Here is a 23960-nt window from a genome sequence, read left to right as displayed (position 1 = left end):
TAACCAATGATACCATACTCCAGTATCCTCTACTTTGGCCCTTTCTCTTTACCTATATCCAAAGTCTTATTTCTCAATATCTAGATCTTAATTCCCTGGTGGCTCAGATGGTAAAAGAGACTGCCTACAATGTGGAAGACCCAGGTTCGATTCCTGGGTCAGGGAGACCCCCTGGAGAAGGAAATGGCACCCACTCCTGTATTCTTGGAAAATGCCATAACAGAGGAGCCTGGTAGGCTACAGTCCATGGGGTCGCAAAGAGTCGGACAGGACTGAGCAGCTTCATTTTCTTTCTTTCTAGATCTTAATTGCCAAGGGAATTGCTATAAAATTCTTTCAGTTTCTGTTTAATGTGACTTCATCACTCTGGAGTGAATACTCAAAGCAAGAGTAATGCAGTGGACCAATGACAGCAGACTCCTTGGGTTCATCCTGGTAGGTTTTTCTGACCAACCTCAATTAGAGCTCATTCTCTTTGGGGTAATCTTGTTTCTTTACTTCATGACGCTCCTCGGCAACTCTACCATCATCCTCGTATCCCTCTTGGATTCTAAACTCCATAATCCCATGTACTTTTTCCTCTCCCATCTCTCCTTCCTGGACCTCTGCTTTACCAGCAGTATTGTTCCTCAGCTTTTAGTCAACCTGGGGAGTTCAGATAAGTCTATCACATATGGTGGCTGTGTGGTTCAGCTCTATGTCTCCCTTGCCCTGGGATCCACGGAGTGTGTCCTTCTGGCTGTAATGTCCTATGACCGTTATGTTGCAGTCTGCCGTCCTCTGCATTATTCCTTTGTCATGCACCCTCGGGTCTGTAGCATCCTGGCCTCTATGGCGTGGCTCAGTGGGGTGACGACCACCCTCATACAGTCCACCCTCACCCTACAACTCCCTTTTTGTGGGAATCGCAAAGTGGATCATTTTTTCTGTGAAGTTCCTGTACTCATCAAGTTGGCTTGTGTGGACACCACTTTAAACCAGGCAGAACTCTTTGTGGCTAGTGTCTTATTCTTGGTGGTGCCATTGTCACTCATCATGATGTCCTATGGGAACATCGCTCAAGCAGTTCTGAAGATAAAGTCAGCCATTGGACGACGTAAAGCATTTAGGACCTGCTCTTCCCACCTGATGGTTGTCATCATCTTCTATGGAACCATTATCTTCATGTATCTCCAGCCTGCCAAGAGTAGATCCAAGGACCAGGGAAAGTTTGTGTCTCTCTTCTACACTGTGGTGACGCCCATGCTTAACCCCCTTATTTATACCCTGAGAAATAAGGAAGTCAAAGCAGCACTGAAAAAATTTATGGGGAAAACTTTATGATGTAGTGAGGCATGATTGTCAAAAGATATTTAAAAGAGCATTATTAGGACAGTAATTTAATGGATGATGACTCAACAAATAATTCAGTTATGTTCATAACCTTATAAGTAAGTTTCCATAGAAAAATTTTAAACAGAGCTTGAAATTCTACATTGGGCAAACTTGAGTTTGAATGCCTGTTTCATGACAGAACAGCTGGGTGACCCGATCAATTTGCATAACCTTTACATCAGCTATAAATATAAGCTGGAATGAATGATATTGAGCAGCTTAGATTAAAATTAGATTATTCTAGTTATTTTATTGCTTATAAAGTTTATTCATAAATTTATTTATTAGTCATAACTACATGAGTATTATACTTTTTCTTTTGCATGGATTGAAATATTTTGACCAATTACTCATGTCAGAAAGAATAAATCCTAAACATCCACACTATTATTCTTTCAGCTAACCATGGATTCCTGAACCTCTCAGGTTGTGATCCCATTATACACCGTGCTCATTATTGCTGTGCTTTCCTCCTGTTTGACAATTTTCTGACTTTTTAGTGTTTCTCTCCCTAGTAGATTTTTAAGAATGGCAACTATGCTATGACTGGATCAAAGTTTAAAGTAAAATCTGTACAAAGGTGACTCCCAGATTTGTGCTTCAATATAGATATTTACTGTCTATATTTTCATGTTCAATTATGTATTTCACTTCTACACTTGGGTATATTAAAACAACCTCAGAATTAGTACATCAAAGCTAAGTCAAAAGCTCTCTGGTTTTTTGGTTATTTTTTACTATTCTCAATATCACAAAATGGAACATACATCATCCCAACTCTGTCTCCCATTTCATTTGCTGTTTGTAACTTATATACAGTCTTGTGGATTTTACCTTTTAGTTATCTCTCTAATCTATCCACTTCTTTCCATTTTAATTTTCTACCACAAGTGCACTTCTAAGATGGCCTCCTTACTAGGCAGAAGATATTTATTTAATGAATTAATCATATTTTCCATTATATATGTTACTAGGTACATGCAATTTTTAACTCCTCATGAAACTTATATTTGTCTTATCTCCTTTATGAAGTACATTTGTTTATTAACAATTATTCAGGCATTGGGGACACAGATGTGAACAGAACAGCATCCACACTTGTAAAGGGTTTATATGCTAATCATCCAACTCAGTCCAATTGATAGATTTTCACTGTGTGATGGTATCTCTTGTCAAACAATAGAAGTCAATGTTAGATGGAGAAAAACCTCACTTTCATCAAATTGATTGTAAAATCAAATTTATCTCAATATTATATTAATGGCTACATGCTTTTATTTTGTTTGGATTTTTGATATTAAGCTGATACGGTTGCAAAGCAACATTATCTAGGCAGCAGCACCTCACCTTGAAGAAGGAAGGAAGGATGAGTTTATACTGTTTTTTGCTAAATTACAACTATTTTAATATGTGTATAAGAAGGGAAAGAATTCATGGGTAAATTTTAAAGGGTCTGACAGCTTAGACAAATAGTCTTCAAGTGGTATGTTTTTGGTGACAGTGAGGACATTTTTCTTTAAAATGAATGGAAGACTTACATGATATATACACAGATATAGCAAGATATAACTGGAAATAAAATGTTTTCCACTATATTGAGGATGATGCAAGCATCTCTGAAATCCAAGTAAACTGGAGCTTAATAATAGAAAAATGAAAAGGAAAACAAGCTTATGCAGCATAAGCTCTGACAGGTTTCTTTCTTTCTTTCTTTTTTTTTTTTTTCTGTAACATAAATGCCTGACTTAAGGTTTGATTGCTGAGAGACCCATTTCAGGGGTGAATCCACTACACAGATGGCAATCTGACAAATTGTTGGCCACCTTACTTGGTAAAGAGACAGGCCACCTCCACCCAATAAGGCTCTTTTGTTTTAGAGATTATAGATCACTTCAACAACTGACCTTTTGGGCTCATGAGGACTTTTTTCTCTTTTGGCTTTCTTTCTTTGAAGCATATTAATTTTATATATATATATATATATATATATATATATATATATATATATATATATATATATACACACACACACACACATATATGTATATATTTGAACATTTCTCTTTTATAAATAAATTCACGTGTATCCTTTTTTTTTTCAGATTTCACATGTAAGGGAAATGATATATTTGTCTTTCTCTGGTTTGGGCACTTTAAATTTCTGCTCTTGTGTTTAAGTTCACCTACAATAGATGAACTTAAGAAATCCTAGGTTCCTACCCATGATTTAAATAAAGTCAGAACCCCAAGCCCACTACTCTTCTCCCCAACCCCATGTGGCCCCATGTGTGCTGGGTAATTGTTAAATCTTGTAAATAATAAAGCTTATTTTTCAAAGTTTCCTGAAGGTTATTGCTGAAGGGTGTTTTGCAAGTACATAAGAACTACAATTGTGTCCAGTCACAACATTGATTATTGATAGTCTGATATCAGCACAAAATAGCTTAATAGGCAGGATGTAGAATGGAGACTGTTGGTAAGCATGATGGGACTTAGACAATCAAGGAAAAATGGGGACTCCTTGGTTTTGAATAAAAACAAAGCAGCAATTAATTTTCCTTCTACAGAACAACTAAAGTATTATATGAATAGAGAAGAGAAATAAGAATATAATTAACTTGTCTACTCAAAAATGTAAAGTGGCATTTTACAACAGTAAGAACAGAGCGGTGTAATAATGCTTGACATTTGCTGTTCAATTGTAACTCATTCTATAGCCACCTCAATATTGTGGGCCAATTACTTAAGAGATCTATCCTTGATGTTATTTTTCTGACTTGCTGTAATTTTTCCGAATTTTCTGTAATTGCCAAATTAGTATTTTTCTATTGTCCAAGCAAGCATTATAAAAGGGTTCAGTTCAGTTCAGCCGCTCAGTCGTGTCCAACTCTGTGACCCCATGAACAACAGCACACCAGGCCTCCTTGCCCATCACCAACTCCCAGAGTCCACCCAAACCCATGTCCATTGAGTTGGTGATGCCATCCAACCATCTCATCCTCTGTCATCCCCTTTTCCTCCTGCCCTCAATCTTTCCCCAAATCAGGGTCTTTTCAAATGAGTCAGCTCTTTGCATCAGGTGGCCAAAGGATTGGAGTTTCAGCTTCACCATCAGTCCCTCCAACGAACACCCAGGACTGATCTCCCTTAGGATAGACTGGTTGGATCTCCTTGCAGTCCAAGGGACTCTCAAGAGTCTTCTGCAACACCACAGTTCAAAAGCATCAATTCTTCGGCACTCAGCGTTCTTTACAGTCCAACTCTCACATCCATACATGACCACTGGAAAAACAATAGCCTTGACTAGATGGACCTTTGTTGACAAAGTAATGTCTATGCTTTTTAATATGCTGTCTAGGTTGTTCATAACTTTCCTTCCAAGGAGTAAGCGTCTTTTAATTTCATGGCTTCAATCACCATCTGTAGTGATTTTGGAGCCCAGAAAAATAAAGTCAGCCACTGTTTCCACTGTTTCCCCATCTATTTGCCATGAAATGATGGGACTGGATGCCATGATCTTAGTTTTCTGAATGCTGAACTTTAAGCCAGCTTTTTCACTCTCCTTTTTCACTTCATCAAGAAGGTCTTTAGTTCTTCTTCACTTTCTGCCATAAGGGTGGTCTTATGAGAAATAGATGGGGAAACAGTGGAAACAGTGTCAGACTTTATTTTTGGGGGCTCCAAAATCACTGCAGATGATGACTGCAGCCATGAAATTAAGGGACGCTTACTACTTGGAAGAAAAGTTATGACCAACCTAGATAGCATATTCAAAAGCAGAGACATTACTTTGCTGACTAAGGTCCATCTAGTCAAGGCTATGGTTTTTCCTATGGTCATGTATGGATGTGAGAGTTGGACTGTGAAGAAGGCTGAGTGCCAAAGAATTGACGCATTTGAACTGTGGTATTGGAGAAGACTCTTGAGAGTCCCTTGGACTGCAAGGAGATCCAACCAGTCCATTCTGAAGGAGATCAGCCCTGGGATATCTTTGGAAGGAATGATGCTAAAGCTGAAACTCCAGTACTTTGGCCACCTGATGCGAAGGGTTGACTCATTGGAAAAGACTCTGATGCGGGGAGAGATTTGAGGGCAGGAGGAGAAGGGGACGACCGAGGATGAGATGGCTGGATGGCATCATTGACTCAATGGGCGTGAATCTGAGTGAACTCCAGGAGTTGGTGATGGACAGGGAGGCCTGGCGTGCTACGATTCATGGGGTCACAAAGAGTCGGACATGACTGAGCAACTGAACTGAACTGAACTGATCTGCATATCTGAGGTTACTGATATTTCTCCTGTAATCTTGATTCTAGCTTGTGCTTCTTCCAGCCCAGCGTTTCTCATGATATACTCTGCCTATAAGTTAAATAAGCAGGGAGACAATATACAGCCTTGAAATACTCCTTTTCCCATTTGGAACCAGTCTGTTGTTCCATGTCCAGCTCTAACTGTTGTTTCCTGACCTGCATACAAGGTTTCTCAAAGGCAGGTCAGGTGGTCTGGTATTCCCATCTCTTTCAGAATTTTCCACAGTTTATTGTGATCCACACAGTCCAAGGCTTTGGCGTATTCAAAAAGCAGAAATAGATATTTTTCTGGAACTCTCTTGCCTTTTCCATGATCCAGTGGATGTTGGCAATTTGATCTCTGGTTCCTGTGCCTTTTCTAAAACCAGCTTGAACATCTGGAAGTTCACAGTTCATGTATTGCTGAAGCCTGTCGTGGAGAATTTTGAGCATCACTTTACTAGCGTGTGAGATGAGTGTAATTGTGCCATAGTTTGAGCATTCTTTGGCATTGCCTTTCTTTGAGATTGGAATGAAAATTGACCTTTTCCTGTCCTATGGCCACTGCTGACTTTTCCAGATTTGCTGGCAAATTGCATGCAGTACTTTCACAGCATCATCTTTTAGGATTTGAAATAGCTCAGCAGGAATTCCATCACCTCCACTAGCTTTTTTCATAGTGATACTTTCTAAGGCCCACTTGACTTTACATTCCATGATGTCTGGCTCGAGATGAATGATCACACCATCCTGATTAACTGGGTCCTGTACATGTTTTTTGTATAGTTCTTCTGTGTATTCTTGCCACTTCTGCTTATTATCTTCTGCTTCTGTTAGGTCCATACCATTTCTGTCCTTTATTGAGCCAATCTTTTATGAGATGTTCCCTTGGTATCTCTAATTTTCTTGAAGAGAGCTCTAGTCTTTTGCATTCTATGTTTTCCTCTCTTTCTTTGCATTGATTGCTGAGGAAGTCTTTCTTATTTCTCCTTGCTATTTTTGGAACTCTGCAATCAAATGGGTATATCTTTCCTTTTCTCCTTTGCTTTTCACTTCTCTTCTTTCCATAGCTATTTAGGATAAATTTAATTGGCACATGCTTTGGAAAGTGCCAAGGTAAGTTCCTGGTGTTTGTGTTAGTTGCTCAGTTGTGAACTACTCTTTGTGACCCCATGGAATATAGCCCACCAGGCTCCTCTGCCCATGGAATTCTCCAGGCAAGAATACTGGAGTGGGTAGCCATTTCCTTCTCCAAGGGATCTTCCCAACCCAGGGATTGAACCTGGGTCTCCCACTTTGCAGGTACATTCTTTACCTCTGAGCCATCAGGGAAGTTCCTGGTATCTTCCCACACAAACCATTAGGTGATATTAACAAATGATGATCACAGGACATTTTTTTCATGATCATATCCTGGGATCTTCTGTTATGGACATTTTAATGAGCAACATATTTTCCATAGAGGGAATACGGTAATTTCCTTATCCTTCTGGGGACTTTCTAAGGCCATATTAACAGTCTTTTTTTTTTTCCTAGTATAAACCAACTCCTAAAGGAGGAAATAAGTCACTGGGGTTTTACCCTTTCAAGTTCATTCTTTTCAGAATTTCCGTCACCGGGGATTGCTCATTTTCTTCTGGCACGTTTCTATACAAACTCCAGCATCTAGTTTAGAAACTATTTACTTTTTCATTATTTGAAACTGGCATTTCCATATTGTACCACATACTGCATGAGCAGACACAACATCTTTCTGAGCTGTTGCAGAGAGATTCAGTTCCAGAGAAGTAGCTTTCTAGCCATTGTGATATTTCTTACTCATAACTGAGGGTCAAAATTCATTCACTTAGTAAACTCCCAAAGATGGTTTCAGTATTCTTGCATGCTCTTCCAGGTAAGAAGGAAAGATTAGGTATTATCTTTGTGGGCATACCGACATTAGTTTAGTTGGTAGTCAGTGACAGGGCTTTACAACAGCCTGAATGTTTCCTTTTCTCAGAACCTCACATTTGGTTCCTAGTTCGCACCGTCGTGAACATTTCCTGTGGCTCTGGGACCTTAATCAGGAATACCTTTATATTTCCTCTCAAGACACAGGCACCCGGAAATACTGTGAAAAAAGAAGTAACTCCCGAAGCTAGAAAGCATGTTCTCAGCCTCAAACAGGTATGTTGACAGATGGTACCTGCTGTGGTCATCATAGTCTGGTTGTCTGTTTTACTGCATGTAAAGCAAGCTATGAAATCAAAGAAATTCATGTCCTATTCCTTATGACCCCATGTACCGTAGCCTGATAGGCTCCTTTGTCCATGGAATTTTTCAGGTAAGAATACTGGAATGGGTTGCCATTTTCTACTCCAGGGGATCTTCCCGAGCCAGGGATTGAACCTGCATCTCCTATGTCTCCTGCATTGGCAGGCGGATTCTTTACCACTGCGCCACCTGGGAATCAGAAATGTGTCTTTGTTTACAAGTCTATTTCCACTTTAATTGAAAGTTTTAATGATGGTATTTTGCACAACAGATGATTGGCAGTTTTATAATAAAGCATAAAAATTGTTTACAATCTAGCCTCAATTTGCTGTTTTGTATGAACATTTCTTTGTGAAATATAATTTAGTCAGTAACCATTCTACATTTTCCTGATGTTTTCCACACGATTCAGCCAGTCCCTCTTTTATTTATTTTTTTTAGTTATTTATTTTTTTAATTTTAAAATCTTTCATTCTTACAGGTGTTCCCAAACATGAACCCCCCTCCCACCTCCCTCCCTATAACATCTCTGTGGGTCATCCCCATGCACCAGCCCCAAGCATGCTGTATCCTGGGTCAGACATAGACTGGCAATTCAATTCTTACATGATAGTATACATGTTAGAATGCCATTCTCCCAAATCATCCCACTCTCTCTTTTAAAAACTACTGCTGATTCGAATCATTTGTTTTTGTAGCTACAGGTTGTCTTAAATTCTTAGAGAGTGAGGAGGAGTACATTTTACTTCCCAAACATTTACCTTGTTTCTTGGAGAAATTCTTCAAGTATATACGTTCTTCATCTAACTTTTGTTTCTTAGAGATCTTCACTTCATTGTTTTTCTTTGCCTTTGATTTTTGTTGTTGTTGTTGCATCTTATTTTGAAAAACATAAACATTACGCTTCCCTGGTAGCTCAGCTGGTAAAGAAGTCACCTGCAATGCAGGAGATCCCAGTCTATTCCTGGGTCCAGAAGATCTGCTGGTGAAGGAATAGGCTACCCACTCCAGTATTCTTGGGCTTACCTGGTGGCTCAATTGGTAAAGAATCAGTCTACAATGTGAGAGACCTGGGTTTGATCCCTGAGTTGGGAAGATCCCCTGGAGAAGGGAATGGCTACCCAATCCAGTATTCTGGCCTGGAGAATTTAATGGACTGTAGAATTCATGGTGGAGAAGGAAATGGCAACCCACTCCAGTATTCTTGCCTGGAGAATCCCAGCCACAGAGAAGCCTGGTGGGCTGCTGTCCATAGGGTCACACAGAGGCGGACATAACTGAAGTGACTTAGCATGCATGTATGCATTGGAGAAGGAAATGGCAACCCACTCCAGTATTCTTGCCTGGAGAATCCCAGAGACAGAGGAGCCTGGTGGGCTGCCGTCTATGGGGTCACCAGAGTTGGACATGACTGAAGCAACTTAGCAACAGCAGCAGCAGAGTCCATGGGGTCGCAAAGAGTCCAACTCGACTGAACAACTTTCACTTTCAAACACTAGGTTCAGTGCTTTATGCTTTTTACATATCCATTATCTTTTGACGTATACAGTGATCTAGACTTGTCTTTTCCCAAATACAGCAGAATCATTTTGTCTTGCATTTTCCATCTTCCCACCCCAGCCCCCAGTGCTATTTTAGTGGTATTTTTAGGATATGAGAAGGAGAATTAAATGTTGGTAATTTAGAATTTGTGTTCTATCCTTCAATCATTTGATGGGAAAGTACAGAGGGCATCTTGAATGTTCACTCAAGATATATAGTTTTCAATCATTTCTTCCCTTAATGAAATCTCTACTCTGGAACATGCCCAGCTCAACTTGATATTTGACCCTGTCACTCAATTATGAAACTAGCTAATCTTCCCAGCTATGGAACCTTCCCTTATATGGGCTATACTTTCAGAAGGATATACGTTTCCATGGCACTTTATATTTTATACTTTGTTTGTCCAAGATGAGACCTATATCGAATGGTGCTTCGTGAAAATAGTTTCACTCTTTGTTCATGTGATTTTGTTAAATTTTAACATATCAGGAACATAATATATGGAATATACAATATAGGCTTATAAGCATTCCATAGCTTTTAGAACTGTTCCTGCTTAGAATAGTATTCACTTTCTATTTTCTGCCATTTGTGTTTAAGCTATTAGTTTTAAAGAGAGAAGTGGAAATACTGCATTCATTGTCAATATTTACATCTTAAAAATGTTTTTCGCAACTTGTTTTGAAACTTTCATACTTAGTAATGCATAATATGTTCTTAATGAGCAATAAAGATATTTTACTTGCTCAGAAAAATACTGTTACTTAATGAGTCCAAGTTAGTGATATCTATAACTGGAATTAATCGCTTCTTGTGAACTTAGCAATGTACATTTGGAAGGTGTTTGGACACTGCTGCTGTTTCCTGTAATCCACTCATTCATGTTTATTGTGAGGTTTTTAAAGGTTCAGATGAAAGAAAATGTAAACTGAAGTAGTAATTGTTTACTATGCAAAGAAAAAGTCAATGAACTGGAATATTGCCAGTGAAGTGGAAGGTAGACATTTTGCAGGGCACTGATCTGAAGTGATAGAGAGCTACTGCATAATATCTACTAAAAATATTTGAAAAGGGATCATTTGCTTAGTAATAAACAAAATTTATGGTATTTCCTACTGAGGAAGGATGAGAAAAAGATGAAATAATGAGGATATGTCAGAGTGTTTCAATTTGGTAGTTACAAGACTGGGATAGAGTTCATAAAAATCAAGAAAAGGGCAATGTGTGGATTTGACCCCTAGTTATGACATTATAAGTCCACTTTCTCAGCCTCATGCTTTCAATAAAAAGCCATGTTCAAATAGATAGCAGAGCCATATATGTTTGAGATATCTCTAATTTGAGGGAAGGTTGGTAAGCTCTGATCATTCATTTGGTAGTGATATCTACTATCTACTAGTTGACTAGAGATATGTTAGTTTCCCTAGGGAAAAAGAAAGAGGTATAATACGGTGGATATGAATTGAGTGAACTGCTGAATAATTTTTAAAAGGTTACTTTGTGCTGACCACTCTAAGGGTTAGAGACAGAGAAGTCGTATCTTTATGACTCCTGGCCTCATGAATCTCACAATCTGTTGTGTCTGTTGTGAGTAGACACATATACAACTTAGTCAAATGCAAAAATATATTTATCCATTATCAAGGTTCTCAGATATTTAAGAATAGATAGTAAAGATTATTTTGGGGGTGTGTGGTAGTAAAGTATGCTTACTACCATAAGGATAATAAAGAATGTTTTATTTACCCTTAATAACTTGCTTTCAAAATATGAATTACATTTTGCAATCACACTTTAAGTCGATAACAAATATGCAAATGATTACAGGAAAAAGAAATAAAAAATCACATGGCTAGCATTTCATTTCCTAAAGACTTTTTGGAGCCTGGAGGATCCTGGGTCTCTGAAAAACAGAGAATGAGCAATTTTTCAAAAGCACATAAACAAACACTAAGGGAAAGAAAAAGAAAGATAGGTAAGAGTATAGAATTAACTGGTTGATCATAAGAAACAGATTCAAATGTTGCCTTAAATACTAAATACATATGCACCTTTGACTGAACATATAGCTCTGAGTAGTTGATTTTTAATTAATACCAGTCTCATCTGGTATATTTAAAACTTACATAATGTTACAACTAATTTCCACTCTTTGGGGGTGATTAAAAATGGTCTTATTCTCACTTTACTGAAAGTTGCTTAAATAAACCTGTTTTTTTTCTCTAGTTGAAATTAACTGAGTTTCCCCTTCATGTGACTAGAAAGACATCAATATAAAGGGGTACATTTGGTTGGATGGAAATGATAATAAAATTAATTTCCTAAAACAGAGACAGTGCTTCTTTTTTAACAGCTTTATGAAGTAGAACTAATATATAAATAAATCACAATTTATTTAACATATATAAGTTCATGTGTCTGGACATATGTGTGGACCCATGATACAGTCACCACAATCTAGGTAATACATTTATATGTCTTCTCCTAAAGTTCCCCTGTGTTCTTTTGCTTTTTGTGTGAATGTGTGGTAGGAACACATAACATGATTTAGCCTGTACTAAATGTTAAGTACATAATATAGTATTGTTAATTATAAGCAATATGTTGGACAGCAGCTCTCTAGAGCTTATATGGTATAGCTGCAATTTTTAAACCATTGAGCACTTCCCTGTTTCCTCCTCCTCCCATCCTCTGGCCATCACCATTTTATGTTTCTATAAGGCTGACTGTTTTGCATATTACATATTAGAGGTGTGTTTGTCCATTTGTATCTGACCTATTTTATGTAGTATACCATCACAAAGTACATCCATGTTGTTGCACATTGTAAGACTTGTTTCCTTTTTAAGGCTAAATATATTTCATCAATATTCTAATAATACTCCATTAATTAAAGTTGACTAAAATACCGTAAGGGGCTTCCCAGGTGGCACTAGTGGTAAAGAACCCATCTGCCAGTGTACGAGGCATTAGAAACACAGGTTTGATCTCTGGGTCAGGAAGCTCCCCTGGAGGAGGGCATGGCAACCCCTCCAGCATTCTTGCCTGGAGAATTCCCAAGGACAGAGGAGCCTGGCAGGCTACAGTCCACAGAGTTGGACACAACTGAAAGGACTTAGCACGCATGCACGGAATATGCTGTATCTTCTATATTTATTCATAATATCTTATCAATATGCTAACAATACTCCATTAGTTAAAGTTGAATAGTATATCTTTTTATTTGTCCATTATTAGACGGACATTTAGGTTGGCTGTTGTGAATAATGCTGCAATAAATACAGGAATAAAGTTATCACTTAAAGATCCCAATTTTAATTCTTTGGGGTGTATACCCAGAAGTGGGAATGTTGGACTGTATGATAGTTATAATATTTTGAGGAACATTGATTCTGTTTTTCATTGCCACTAATACTGTACAAGGATTCTAATTTCTCCATAATCTTTCCAACATTTGTTGTCATTTTTTTTTATAACAGCCATACCTATAGGTATGAGGTGATATCTCATTGTGGGTTTATTTGCATTACCCAGATGATTAGTGATGTTGAACACTTTTTCATATGCCTACTGGACATTTGTACGTCTTGTTTTGAGAAATGTCTGTTCAAGTTCTTTTTTACTTTCTAATTGGGTCACCTCCTTTGTTGTTGTTGTTGTTGTAGACATTTGAATCTTTTACATCTCTTGGATGTTATGTATAATTTTGTATATTTTCTCTCCTTCCATAGATTTTTGCTTTTGTTGCCCATGGTTTGGTCTTATATCTTTAAAATCATCACCAAGACTAATACCATTGTTTTCCTCCATGTTTCTTCTAGAAGTTTCAGTTTCAGATTTTACATTCAAATCTTTAATCTAAGTTGATTTATGTGTATGGTGTAAGATAGGGGTTCGATTTTATTCTTTTGCATGTGGATATTCCGTTTTCCCCAAACTGTTTATTGAAGAGACTGCCCTTTCTACATTGTGTATTCTTGGTTTCTTTGTTGAAGATGATTCGTTTGTATGCAAGCGTTTATCTCTAGGTTCTCTATCCTGCTCCATCGATCTATACGTTTACTTTATGCCAATACAATACTGTTTTAATTACTATAGTTTGATCATTTTTTTAAAAAAAATCTGTTCTTTTCTATCTTGCAGAGCATCAGAAGACACCTATGCCATTGAGAGAATGCACACTATTTATGTAGAATGTGCATAATAGGAAAATAGATACAAGTTATGAGGTCTAAGCATTTAACATATAACTTTGGGGAGAGATGACATTGTCATTTATCTGACCTTATGTAATACATAATCTTTCTCAGCTATAACTCAACTTTCTGGAACATACTTTGCACATGGGGATGGTTAAGAGCCCCAATGAGGGAAACATAACAGGTTTTATCCTGTTAGGGTTTTACGATTATCCTCAGTTATAGACAGCTCTCTTTGTGGTCATCTTGAACTTATATTTACTAACCATTTTAGGGAACACCACCATCATTCTGATATTTCATCTGGAACCCAAACTTCATACACCAATGTATTTTTTCCTTTCTCATCTCTCTTTCCTGGACCTCTGCTTTACTAGCAGTGTTACTCCACAGCTCCTGGTAAACTTGCAGGATCCCATGAAAACCATTACCTATGGTGGCTGTATGGTTCAGCTGTACATCTCTCTTGCTCTTGGATCTACTGAGGGTGTGCTTCTGGCTGTGAAGTCCTATGATCGCTATGTGGCCATCTGCCGTCCCCTCCACTATGCTCTCCTAATGCATCCTCATCTCTGCATGGCCCTGACATCTTTAGCATGGCTTAGTGGTGTGGCCACCACCCTGGTACAGTCCACTCTCACCCTGCAGCTACCTTTATGTGGGCATCACCAACTGGATCATTTTATCTGTGAAGTCCCTGTACTTATCAAGTTGGCTTGTGTGGATACCACTTTTAATGAGGCTGAGCTCTTTGTGGCTAGTATCCTCTTCCTTGTTGTGCCTATCTACTTCATGCTAGTCTCTTATGGTTACATTACTCAAGCAGTTTTGAAGATCAAATCAGCTACTGAAAGAAAGAAAGTTTGTGGGACCTGTTCTTCCCATGTGACAGTTGTCATCATGTTCTATGGAACCATCATGTTCATGTATCTGCAGTCAGCCAAAAGTACATACAAAGATCAAGGAAAGTTTGTCTCTCTCTTCTACACAGTGGTGACCCCCATGCTTAATCCTCTTATTTATACTCTGAGGAACAAAGAGGTCAAGGAAGCACTAAGAAAAGTTCTAGGGAAGATTCTGGTAATAAAGTTTACATGATGGTCAAAAAATGGTTTAAAGCACTACTATGATAAATAGCTAATTTTTGTGGTTAAAGAAAATCACATAATGTTTTAAAACTATTTTTCCCCATTTCCTTTAGATTAATTTCTTATAAAACACTCTGTACGCACCTATGGCCACCTTATCTTTGACAAACGAGGCAAGCATATACAATGGAGAAAAAACAATCTCTTCAACAACTGGTGCTAGGAAAACTGGTCAACCACTTGTAAAAGAATGAAACTAGATCACTTTCTAACACCATACACAAAAATAAACTCAAAATGAACTAAAGATCTAAACATAAGACCAGAAACTATAAAACTAGAGGAGAACATAGGCAAAACACTCTCTGACATAAATCACAGCGGGACCCTCTATGACACACCTCCCAGAATATTGGAAATAAAAGCAAAAGTAAACAAATGAGACCTAATTAAAATTAAAAGCTTCTGCACAACAAAAGAAACTATAAGCAAGGTGAAAAGATAGCCTTCAGAATGGGAGAAAATAATAGCAAATGAAGCAACTGACAAAGAACTAATCTCAAAAATATACAAGCAACTCCTGCAGCTCAACTCCAGAAAAATAAACGACCCAATCAAAAAATGGGCCAAAGAACTAAACAGACATTTCTCCAAAGAAGACATACAGATGGCTAACAAATACATGAAAAGATGCTCAACATTACTCATTATCAGAGAAATGCAAATCAAAACCACAATAAGGTACCATTTCATGCCACTCAGAATGGCTGCGGTCCAAAAATCCACAAGCAATAAATGCTGGAGAGGGTGTGGAGAAAAGGGAACCCTCTTACATTGTTGGTGGGAATGCAAACTTGTACAGCCACTATGGAGAACAGTGTGGATATTCCTTAAAAAACTGGGAATAGAACTGCCTTATGACCCAGCAATCCCACTGCTGGGCATACACACCGAGGAAACCTGAATTGAAAGAGACACGTGTACCCCAATGTTCATTGCAGCACTGTTCGTAATAACTAGGACATGGAAGCAACCTAGATGTCCATCAGCTAATGAATGGATAAGAAAGCTGTGGTACATATACACAATGGAGTATTACTCAGCCATTAAAAAGAATAATTTGAATCAGTTCTAATGAGGTGGATGAAACTGGAGCTGATTATACAGAGTGAAGTAGGAAAACACCAATACAGTATACTAACACATATATATGGAATTTAGAAAGATAGTAATGATCCTGTATGTGAGACAGGAAAAGAGACACAGATGTATAGAACAGTCTTTTGGACTCTGTGGGAGAGGGAGAGGGTGGGATGTTTTGGGGAAATGGAATTGAAACATGTGTAATATCCTATAAGAAACAAAACGCCAGTCCAGGTTCGATACAGGATCCCTGGGGCTCGACTGAATTCCATCACTTCCACTAGCTTTGTTTGTAGTGATGCTTTTTAAGGTCCACTTGACTTCATATTCCAGGATATCTGGCTCTAGATGAGTGATCTCACCATCGTGATTATCCAGGTCATGAAGATCTTTTTTGTACAGTTTTTCTGTGTATTCTTGCCACCTCTTCTTAATATCTTCTGCTTCTGTTAGGTCCATACCATTTCTGTCCTTTATCGAGCCCATCTTTGCATGAAATGTTCCCTTGGTATCTCATTTTTTTTAAGAGATCTCTAGTCTTTCCCATTCTGTTGTTTTCCTTTATTTGTTTGCATTGATCACTGAAGAAGGCTTTCTTATCTCTTCTTGCTATTCTTTGGAACTCTGCATTCAGATGCTTTTATCTTTCCTTTTCTCCTTTGCTTTTCACTTCTCTTCTTTTTACAGTTATTTGTAAGACCGCCCCAGACAGCCATTTTTCTTTTTTGCATTTCTTTTCCATGGGGATGGTCTTGATCCCTGTCTCCTGTACAGTGTTACAAATCTCATTCTATAGTTCACCAGGCACTCTATCTATCAGATCTAGGCCCTTAAATTTATATTTCACTTCCACTGTATAATCATAAGAGATTTGATTTAGTGGTTTTCCCTACTTTCTTCAGTTTAAGTCTGAATTTGGCAATAAGAAGCTCATGATCTGAACCACAGTCAGCTCCTGGTCTTGTTTTTGTTGACTGTATAGAGCTTCTTCTTCTTTGGCTGCAAAGAATATAATCAATCTGATTTTGGTGTTGACCATCTGGTGATGTCCATGTGTAGAGTCTTCTCTTTTGTTGTTAGAAGAGGGTGTTTGCCATGACCAGTGCATTTTCTCAGCAAAACAATATTAGTCTTTGCTCTGATTCATTCATTATCCCAAGGCCAAATTTACCTGTTACTCCAGGTGCTCCCTGACTTCCTACTTTTGCATTCCAGTCCCCTATAATGAAAAGGACATCTTTTTTTGGGTGTTATTCTGAAAGGTCTTGTAAGTCTTCATAGAATCGTTCAACTTCAGCTTCTTCAGCATTATTGGTTGGGGAATAGACTTGGATTACTGTGATATTGAATGGTTTATCTTGGAAATGAACAGAGATCATTATGTCATTTTTGAGATTGTATTCTAGTACTTCATTTCAAACTCTTTTGTTGACCGTGATGGCGACTCCATTTCTTCTAAGGGATTCCTGTCCTCAGTAGTAGATATAATGGTCATCTGATTTAAATTAACCCATTCCAGTCCATTTTATTTTGCTGATTCCTAGAATGTAATCACTATAATCACAAATACGTCCAACATGGACAGTATAAGCAAGATGTCAATTTAAAAAAAGAAATGATAACAACATCTTATGGGAATAGGAAAAGATGTATGTATTTTCCATTAATCCATGTATTAGATAAACATTTACTGAATGTCTACTCTAGATTACACAACAAGCTATTCACTGAAGATTTAAGCCTACCTCCAGGATAATACAATTTAGTCAAGGAGAGACATTTATCAAAGACTTACAGAAATATATGTCAAATTTCAATTAAAATTAGCATTAAAAGAAAGGATATATGTATACATATAACTGATTCACTTTGATGTACAGCAGAAATTAACACAACTTTGTGAAGCAACTATATTCCAGGAGCAAAAATTAATTAAAAGTAAGTGGTTTTTCCAGTGGTCATGTATGGATGTGAGAGTTGGTCTGTGAAGAAAGCTGCGCACTGAAGAATTGACAGTTTTGAATTGTGGTATTGGAGAAGACTCTTGAGAGTCCCTTGGACTGCAATGAGATCCAACCAGTCCATTCTGAAGGAGATCAGCCCTGGGATTTCTTTGGAAGGAATGATGCTAAAGCTGAAACTCCAGTACTTTGGCCACCTCATGCGAAGAGTTGACTCATTGGAAAAGACTCTGATGCTGGGAGGGATTGGGGGCAGGAGCAGAGGAGGACGACAGAGGATGAGATGGCTAGATGGCATCACTGACTCGATGGATGTGAGTCTGAGTGAACTCTGGGAGTTGGTGATGGACAGGGAGGCCTGGCATGCTGTGATTCTTGGGGTCGCGAAGAGTCGGACACGACTGAGCGACTGAACTGAACTGACTGAAGTACTGTGCTGGAGAAATGTAATGCCCAGGAAGCACATAGAGAAACTGAGCTAGCCTGGAACAATCCTAGGCAAAAGAGGTCTCATGAAGAAATGTACAAAAGAAGGAAAATTTATCACTAGATTAGGAACAAAGAAAAGATCATAGTGGATTTTATTTCCAGAAGTTGAAGATCTGAAGCTCATTATTTGCAAACTCAAATTTCTTGACTTTTGTTTTTACTTCCTTAAACATATCTAAGTCATGCGATTGAAATTTCCTACCTCTATTTTCTCTTCCTCTCAACATTTGATCAAAGCTTCATCTCTCACTGTATGCTTTGAGCCTCTTAGAATCTTGTTCAGCCTCTTTGCCCTCTGCTTATTCTAGTTCTTCGCTTATGTCTTTCTCATTCATTTTCAGGACAAGGGTCATTGTAGTTCAGTCCTGTATCAGTCACACAGTTTTTATAACCCATTGTTGCCCTTTGGGGTTTTTTTTGTTTGTTTGTTTTCATTTTCCAATACGTTTTTACTTCGGTTTTCCTCCCCACTTTCCAGATTCAATTCCTTCTTAGCCTTTGAAATATAGCTTAGATATTTGCTTTACAAAAGCACAAATTGCCTCCCTACACCTGCCTTCATGCTAAGCATTTTTGTGTTTGGCCTCTTTACTCCATGCACCCAGGAGCTTGTTTTAATATTAGTATGAGCAAATATATGTGTCTATAACAAAGCTAGGCTTTAGTACATGTGTCTTGTCTCACTAGACTGCACGGGTGCAAGCTATACCAGAAAATGCCATATTGTAGGTTTGAGAAAGAAAAGAGGAAGACAGATAGATAACAGACTGTCGCTTTGTTTTTGTTTTTGTCTTGTTGATAAGATGAAATCCACATAGCATAAAATTGGCCATTTTAACTTGTACAATTGAGTTGCATCTGGTTATATTTGCAATGTTTTGCAGTGTTCACTTCACTTCTACCTGGTTTCTTTAATTTGAGAATGAATTATATACATTATCCAACAAGGAATTTCAGGTATCACATTTGCTAAAAGTGACCATAAAATTGGTTTGCCTGCAAGAGCCCGAGTTTATATCTGAAGTCCTAGCACCTTGCTCAGTTTGCCAGTTGTCACATAAAATGATGTTTCCATTAGGATGACAAACATAAGGACAACATATATCTTTACAATTTCAACTAGAACCCTATTGGTTTTATCATCCATTTGGTCTCGACAGGCATCATGCTTATTAGTATCACTTCAATAAGTAAAACCAAATCTTTCATGATAATCTTTCTCTACACATTTAATATTACTGTCAGAATGTGCCATCAGTGTCTCAGATAATTATGTCAGTGAATTAAAAGATCACAATGGATGTAAAATAAATTCTTCTAATTTGATTGAAAATATCCAGTTATTTTCAGTTTCCTTAGTGCCATATTCATATCCTTATTTCTCAGGCTGTAGATTAGGGGGTTCATGATGGGTGGCACCACAGTATAGAATACTGAAATTAACAAATCCAAAAGTGATGGAGATTTGGGTAATGGGCGTAAGTAGGCAAAATATCCAGAAGAGAGAAACAAAGTCACAACAATGAGGTGTGGCAAGCATGTGGAGAAAGCTTTGGATCTGCCTTGTCTGGAGGGTATCCTCAGCACAGTGGAGAAGATGTGAATATAAGATATATCAATAAACACAAAACAGCCAAAATCTAGCACTAGGCTGAGCGCAATGACTACTAATTCCCCAGTGTTAAATGAACAAGCCAGAGAGAGCAGTTGTGGGACATCACAGAAGAACTGATGAACTTCAGGAGATCCGCACATGGGTGTAGAAAAGGTAAAAGCTGTGTGTAGAATTGCATTGAGACTTCCACTGAGCCATGAAGAGGCAGCCATCTGCACACAGGCTCCATGGCTCATGATAATGTCATACCTGAGTGGGTGGCAGATGGCAATATAGCGGTCATAGGACATGACTGTGAGTAGCGCTACTTCTGTAGTGGCTAAAAGGAAAAAGAAAAACACCTGTGAAACACATCCAAAGAATGAAATGGTGTTGTCATTGGTCAGAGAGTTCATGATGGATTTGGGGACAGGGATGGAAATGAGGCCAACATCCAGAAAGGATAAGTTCTTCAGGAAGAAGTACATTGGCGTGTGGAGGCAATGATCCTTGGTGGTGAGCGTGATGATAAGAAGATTCCCAAGCAGAGCTGCCAGGTAAATTAGCAAAAAAAGCACAGCATGAAAGATCTGGATCTCCCGAATATCACTGAATCCCATTAGAAAAAATGTGCTCCTAGAGGTAAAATTGTCCATTTCTTTGACATTTAATCACTGACTTACTCTAAAAGAAAAAGAACAAAAGTAAACAACTTGAGGCTCAGCTTGAGAGGGTTTGCTGTTCTATTTTAACTTCCCTTTCTCCCACTCACATTCATGTCTGTGAGAATAATTGAGACTTCATGAAACTAATAGCAAGTTCCAATGAGCTTATTTTACCACAGTGATCACATAGTAGTATGACTGAACAGGGTGCCAGTCCAGTTCAAATCATCTACTTCATAATTTTATGTGGATTAAGGCCTAATTCTCTGTATCTCACTCAAGTGAAATTATACATACTTTATTTTACAATATGTAGTGAGAGAGGCAGTGGATTTTGATCGATCAGTCTTAAACACAAATTTAAACTTAGCCACTTACTTACTTTCTAATGAATTAATTATCTAAGCATTGGTTGACTCAAATTCCAGAGTAAGCTTTCTTGTCCGATTATTATTCTAATACAATTGGACAATGCATATAAAAACAACTAGTATAGCTTCTCAACAAGAAAACCTTCAACAAGCATTTTCTCTACTCATTAAATCATTCTTCCTTATGCCAGAGTCAGAAAAACTGTGAAAACCTTTGAAATGAGAAAACTCTGTGTGTGTGTGTGCACACGTGTTTTGGATCATCATTGCATTTTATTGTCTTTGAAGTAATTTCAATTAATGAAGTTGCAGGAATAGTCAGTACAGCAAATTATTCTTGTTCATAGAAATACAAATTAGATGTTATTCATTTTGCTTTATAGTTAGACCCTTTATACATCTACTTGCAAATTCACTTCAGCATTCTTTTTCTGCCTTCATGTGTGTAGTACTTTGATTTCTCTTTTGAACCACTTATAATTATATCTTGCAGATTCCTGGTGGCTCAGAGGTTAAAGCGTCTGCCTGCAATGCAGGAGACCTGGGTTTGATCCCTGGGTTGGGAAGATCCCCTGGAGAAGGAAATGGCAACCCACTCCAGTATTCTTGCCTGGAGAATCTCATGGACAGAGGAGCCTGGTGGGCTACAGTTCACGGGGTCGCAAAGAGTCGGACACGACTGAGCGACTTTACTTGACTTTAATGAGTTGGATAAAAAATTTTGACCTGTGTTTGTTTCATATGTGTATAAGAGTAATTATTTTATCCTCTTTTCCAAAATTATACTTTAGCACTTGACATGAATGACAACTGCTGATACTCAGAGTCAAACCTTATGAAAAGGCTTAAGAGGTCTTATATAGAAATATTTAGACAACTTATTAGGAACACAGACAACAGAAAATTTAGACAGTCTCAAGTTTTTTCTTTGTGTTATATTTTATTTAACTAAATACTACTCACAGGTAGAACAGAACAGTTTTACATTTTCAGCATAATGTTAATTTCAAACAGGTAAGAAGTTTTTACCTTTACATCAGATCTTCAACATTGTTGCTGTTGTCTTTCCAAAATCATTTCAATGAATCATGCATTTATAGCTACATCTCCTACTTAACTATCTGAGGCAATATACTCTCCTAATTCACACCTGCTTGGCCAGCTTTCCTTTTCCCTTTTATTTATTTATTTTTTTCATTTTTTTTTAATCACAGGTTACCCCATTATTTACATGATGGAGAGAATTAAATGTCCTCCTTGGTGTTTAAATGAGAAACATTCTTACTCTCTTGCTTCAGAAGAATGGCTCCAATCTTCTGAAAGTCATAGTGTACTGATGCACAATGCAAACACCCCATGTGTGCATGCGTGCATGCGTGCAAAGTTGCTTCAGTCATGACATACTGTTTGCGAACCTATGGACTGTAGCCTCCTGCTCCAAGCAAGGGTACTGGAATGGGTTGCCATGCCCTTCCTCAGGGGATTGTTTCCACCCAGGGGTAGAACCCATGGCTCCTGCAGCTTCTGCATTGCAGGAGGATTCTTTACAGCTGAGTCACCACTGGGGAAGCCCTGGACATTCCATGCCCTTTAGTAAAACTTTTAATTTGTGTATTTATTACTGTTATTCAGAAGAGATAATTTATGCAAACTTCCCTTGTGAGGCCATCTTAAGCAGATCCAAGATTTTTGCCTAGCATGTTGAATTCCTAATCTAATAACTGTTTACTCAACTCAGTGAATGCAACAACTTATTTTTCGTACACTATATTATTGATCTTAAAGTCAATTTTTTTTTCTTTTTCTCTTATTCTTCTGCCCCAAGGGTTCACTCTACTTTTTTTTCTCTCTCTCATGCATTTTGAATTTCATTATTCAGACAACCACTCACAAATTCATCCAAAATGTTAATGTTGATTACTTATAAGTGTATATGCTCTATGGGAAAAATTCTGAAAACTTGCATTCTACTTCAAATCATTAGATATAATCACAAAGCAATGAAAATACAAAGTAACTCATTGTGTGACAGGGTTCATGTTTGGGAACGCATGTAAGAATTAAAGATTTTAAAATTAAAAAAAAATAAATAAAATTAAAAAAAAAACTTTGAATAATAAGTTGAATTTAACTTTTTAAAATCAGTTCCAGCAATACAGTACCCTGCATAGTTCTCTCCTGGAAAAATTCTCTCATGATCTTCTATTTATTTGAATATCATTGTAATTTCTCCTACACCAAATTCTTACCTCCTAAAAGCATGGTTAATGTATGCTGCCTTCCAATTCTATATACCTACATCTGTGCCCTACTGGCAGGATTTTTTTCCCCTTCATAAATGTAGTTTATGATCTCACTTAAATGTGAAAACTAGGAAAAAAAAAACAGTTATAGAAACAGAAAACAGATTGGTGTTTTGCAAAGATGGAGGAGGTGGGATGTGAGGAAAAGGGTAAACAAGGTCAAAGCATATAAACTTCCAGTTATAAGACAAGTAAGATAATGGGAATAGCATGGTGGACTATAGTCAAGAATACTATTTTACATGTTTATATTTGAAAGTTACTGACAGAGTAAATTTTAAAAGTTCTCACCATAAAAAAAGCAAAAATAAAACAAAGCAAACAAAATTATATAAGATGATCATATGTTAACTAATCTTATTGTGGTAATCATTTATATATATATATGTATATATATATATCACTACATAATCTACCTTTAATTTTCACAATGTTATATGTCAATTTTGTCTCAATAAAACAAGAAAAAGTGGTTGTTCCCCCAAATTACTTTTATTTTTCTTCTCATCCATCTTCAAGCTTAATTTGGTGGTTTTAGCAATCAAAATAAGCTCTAAGCAATACTGCCAACTTTCCTTTAAAGATCCAGAAAAAAATTTACCTCAAACTTGCTCTGCATTTACATTTTAATTAAATGACAAATGAGAACATAATGTTTTCTTACTCTACAACTATAATAAACTTGT

The 23960-nt window shown here is 37.5% G+C and overlaps 2 protein-coding genes and 1 pseudogene across 2 annotated transcripts; 2 read left to right on the top strand and 1 right to left on the bottom strand.

The window, feature by feature from the left end:
- Positions 1-393: 393 nt before the first annotated feature.
- On the top strand, positions 394-1323 carry LOC138441777 (olfactory receptor 2G2-like). The gene has a single exon (XM_069592846.1). It carries the CDS (start codon positions 394-396, stop codon positions 1321-1323), a length of 930 nt encoding a protein of 309 aa, XP_069448947.1.
- A 12481-nt stretch (positions 1324-13804) lies between these two features.
- LOC138441776 (olfactory receptor 2G2-like) lies at positions 13805-14758 on the top strand (annotated as a pseudogene).
- A 4900-nt stretch (positions 14759-19658) lies between these two features.
- LOC138441578 (olfactory receptor 14A16-like) lies at positions 19659-20591 on the bottom strand. Its single transcript, XM_069592702.1, has one exon. The coding sequence runs from the start codon at positions 20589-20591 to the stop codon at positions 19659-19661; it is 933 nt and encodes a 310-aa protein (XP_069448803.1).
- Positions 20592-23960: the final 3369 nt, after the last annotated feature.

The sequence above is a fragment of the Ovis canadensis genome, chromosome 5 (genome assembly GCF_042477335.2).
Source record: "Ovis canadensis isolate MfBH-ARS-UI-01 breed Bighorn chromosome 5, ARS-UI_OviCan_v2, whole genome shotgun sequence".
NCBI classification, from domain to species: Eukaryota; Metazoa; Chordata; class Mammalia; order Artiodactyla; family Bovidae; genus Ovis; species Ovis canadensis.
This window is presented reverse-complemented; position numbering and strand designations above follow the sequence as displayed.

What these genes read in the sequence shown, in the direction of transcription:
- LOC138441777 (XM_069592846.1), top strand. Translation starts at nt 394, where the DNA reads ATGCAGTGGACCAATGACAGCAGACTCCTTGGGTTCATCCTGGTAGGT.
- LOC138441578 (XM_069592702.1), bottom strand. Translation starts at nt 20,591, where the DNA reads ATGGACAATTTTACCTCTAGGAGCACATTTTTTCTAATGGGATTCAGT.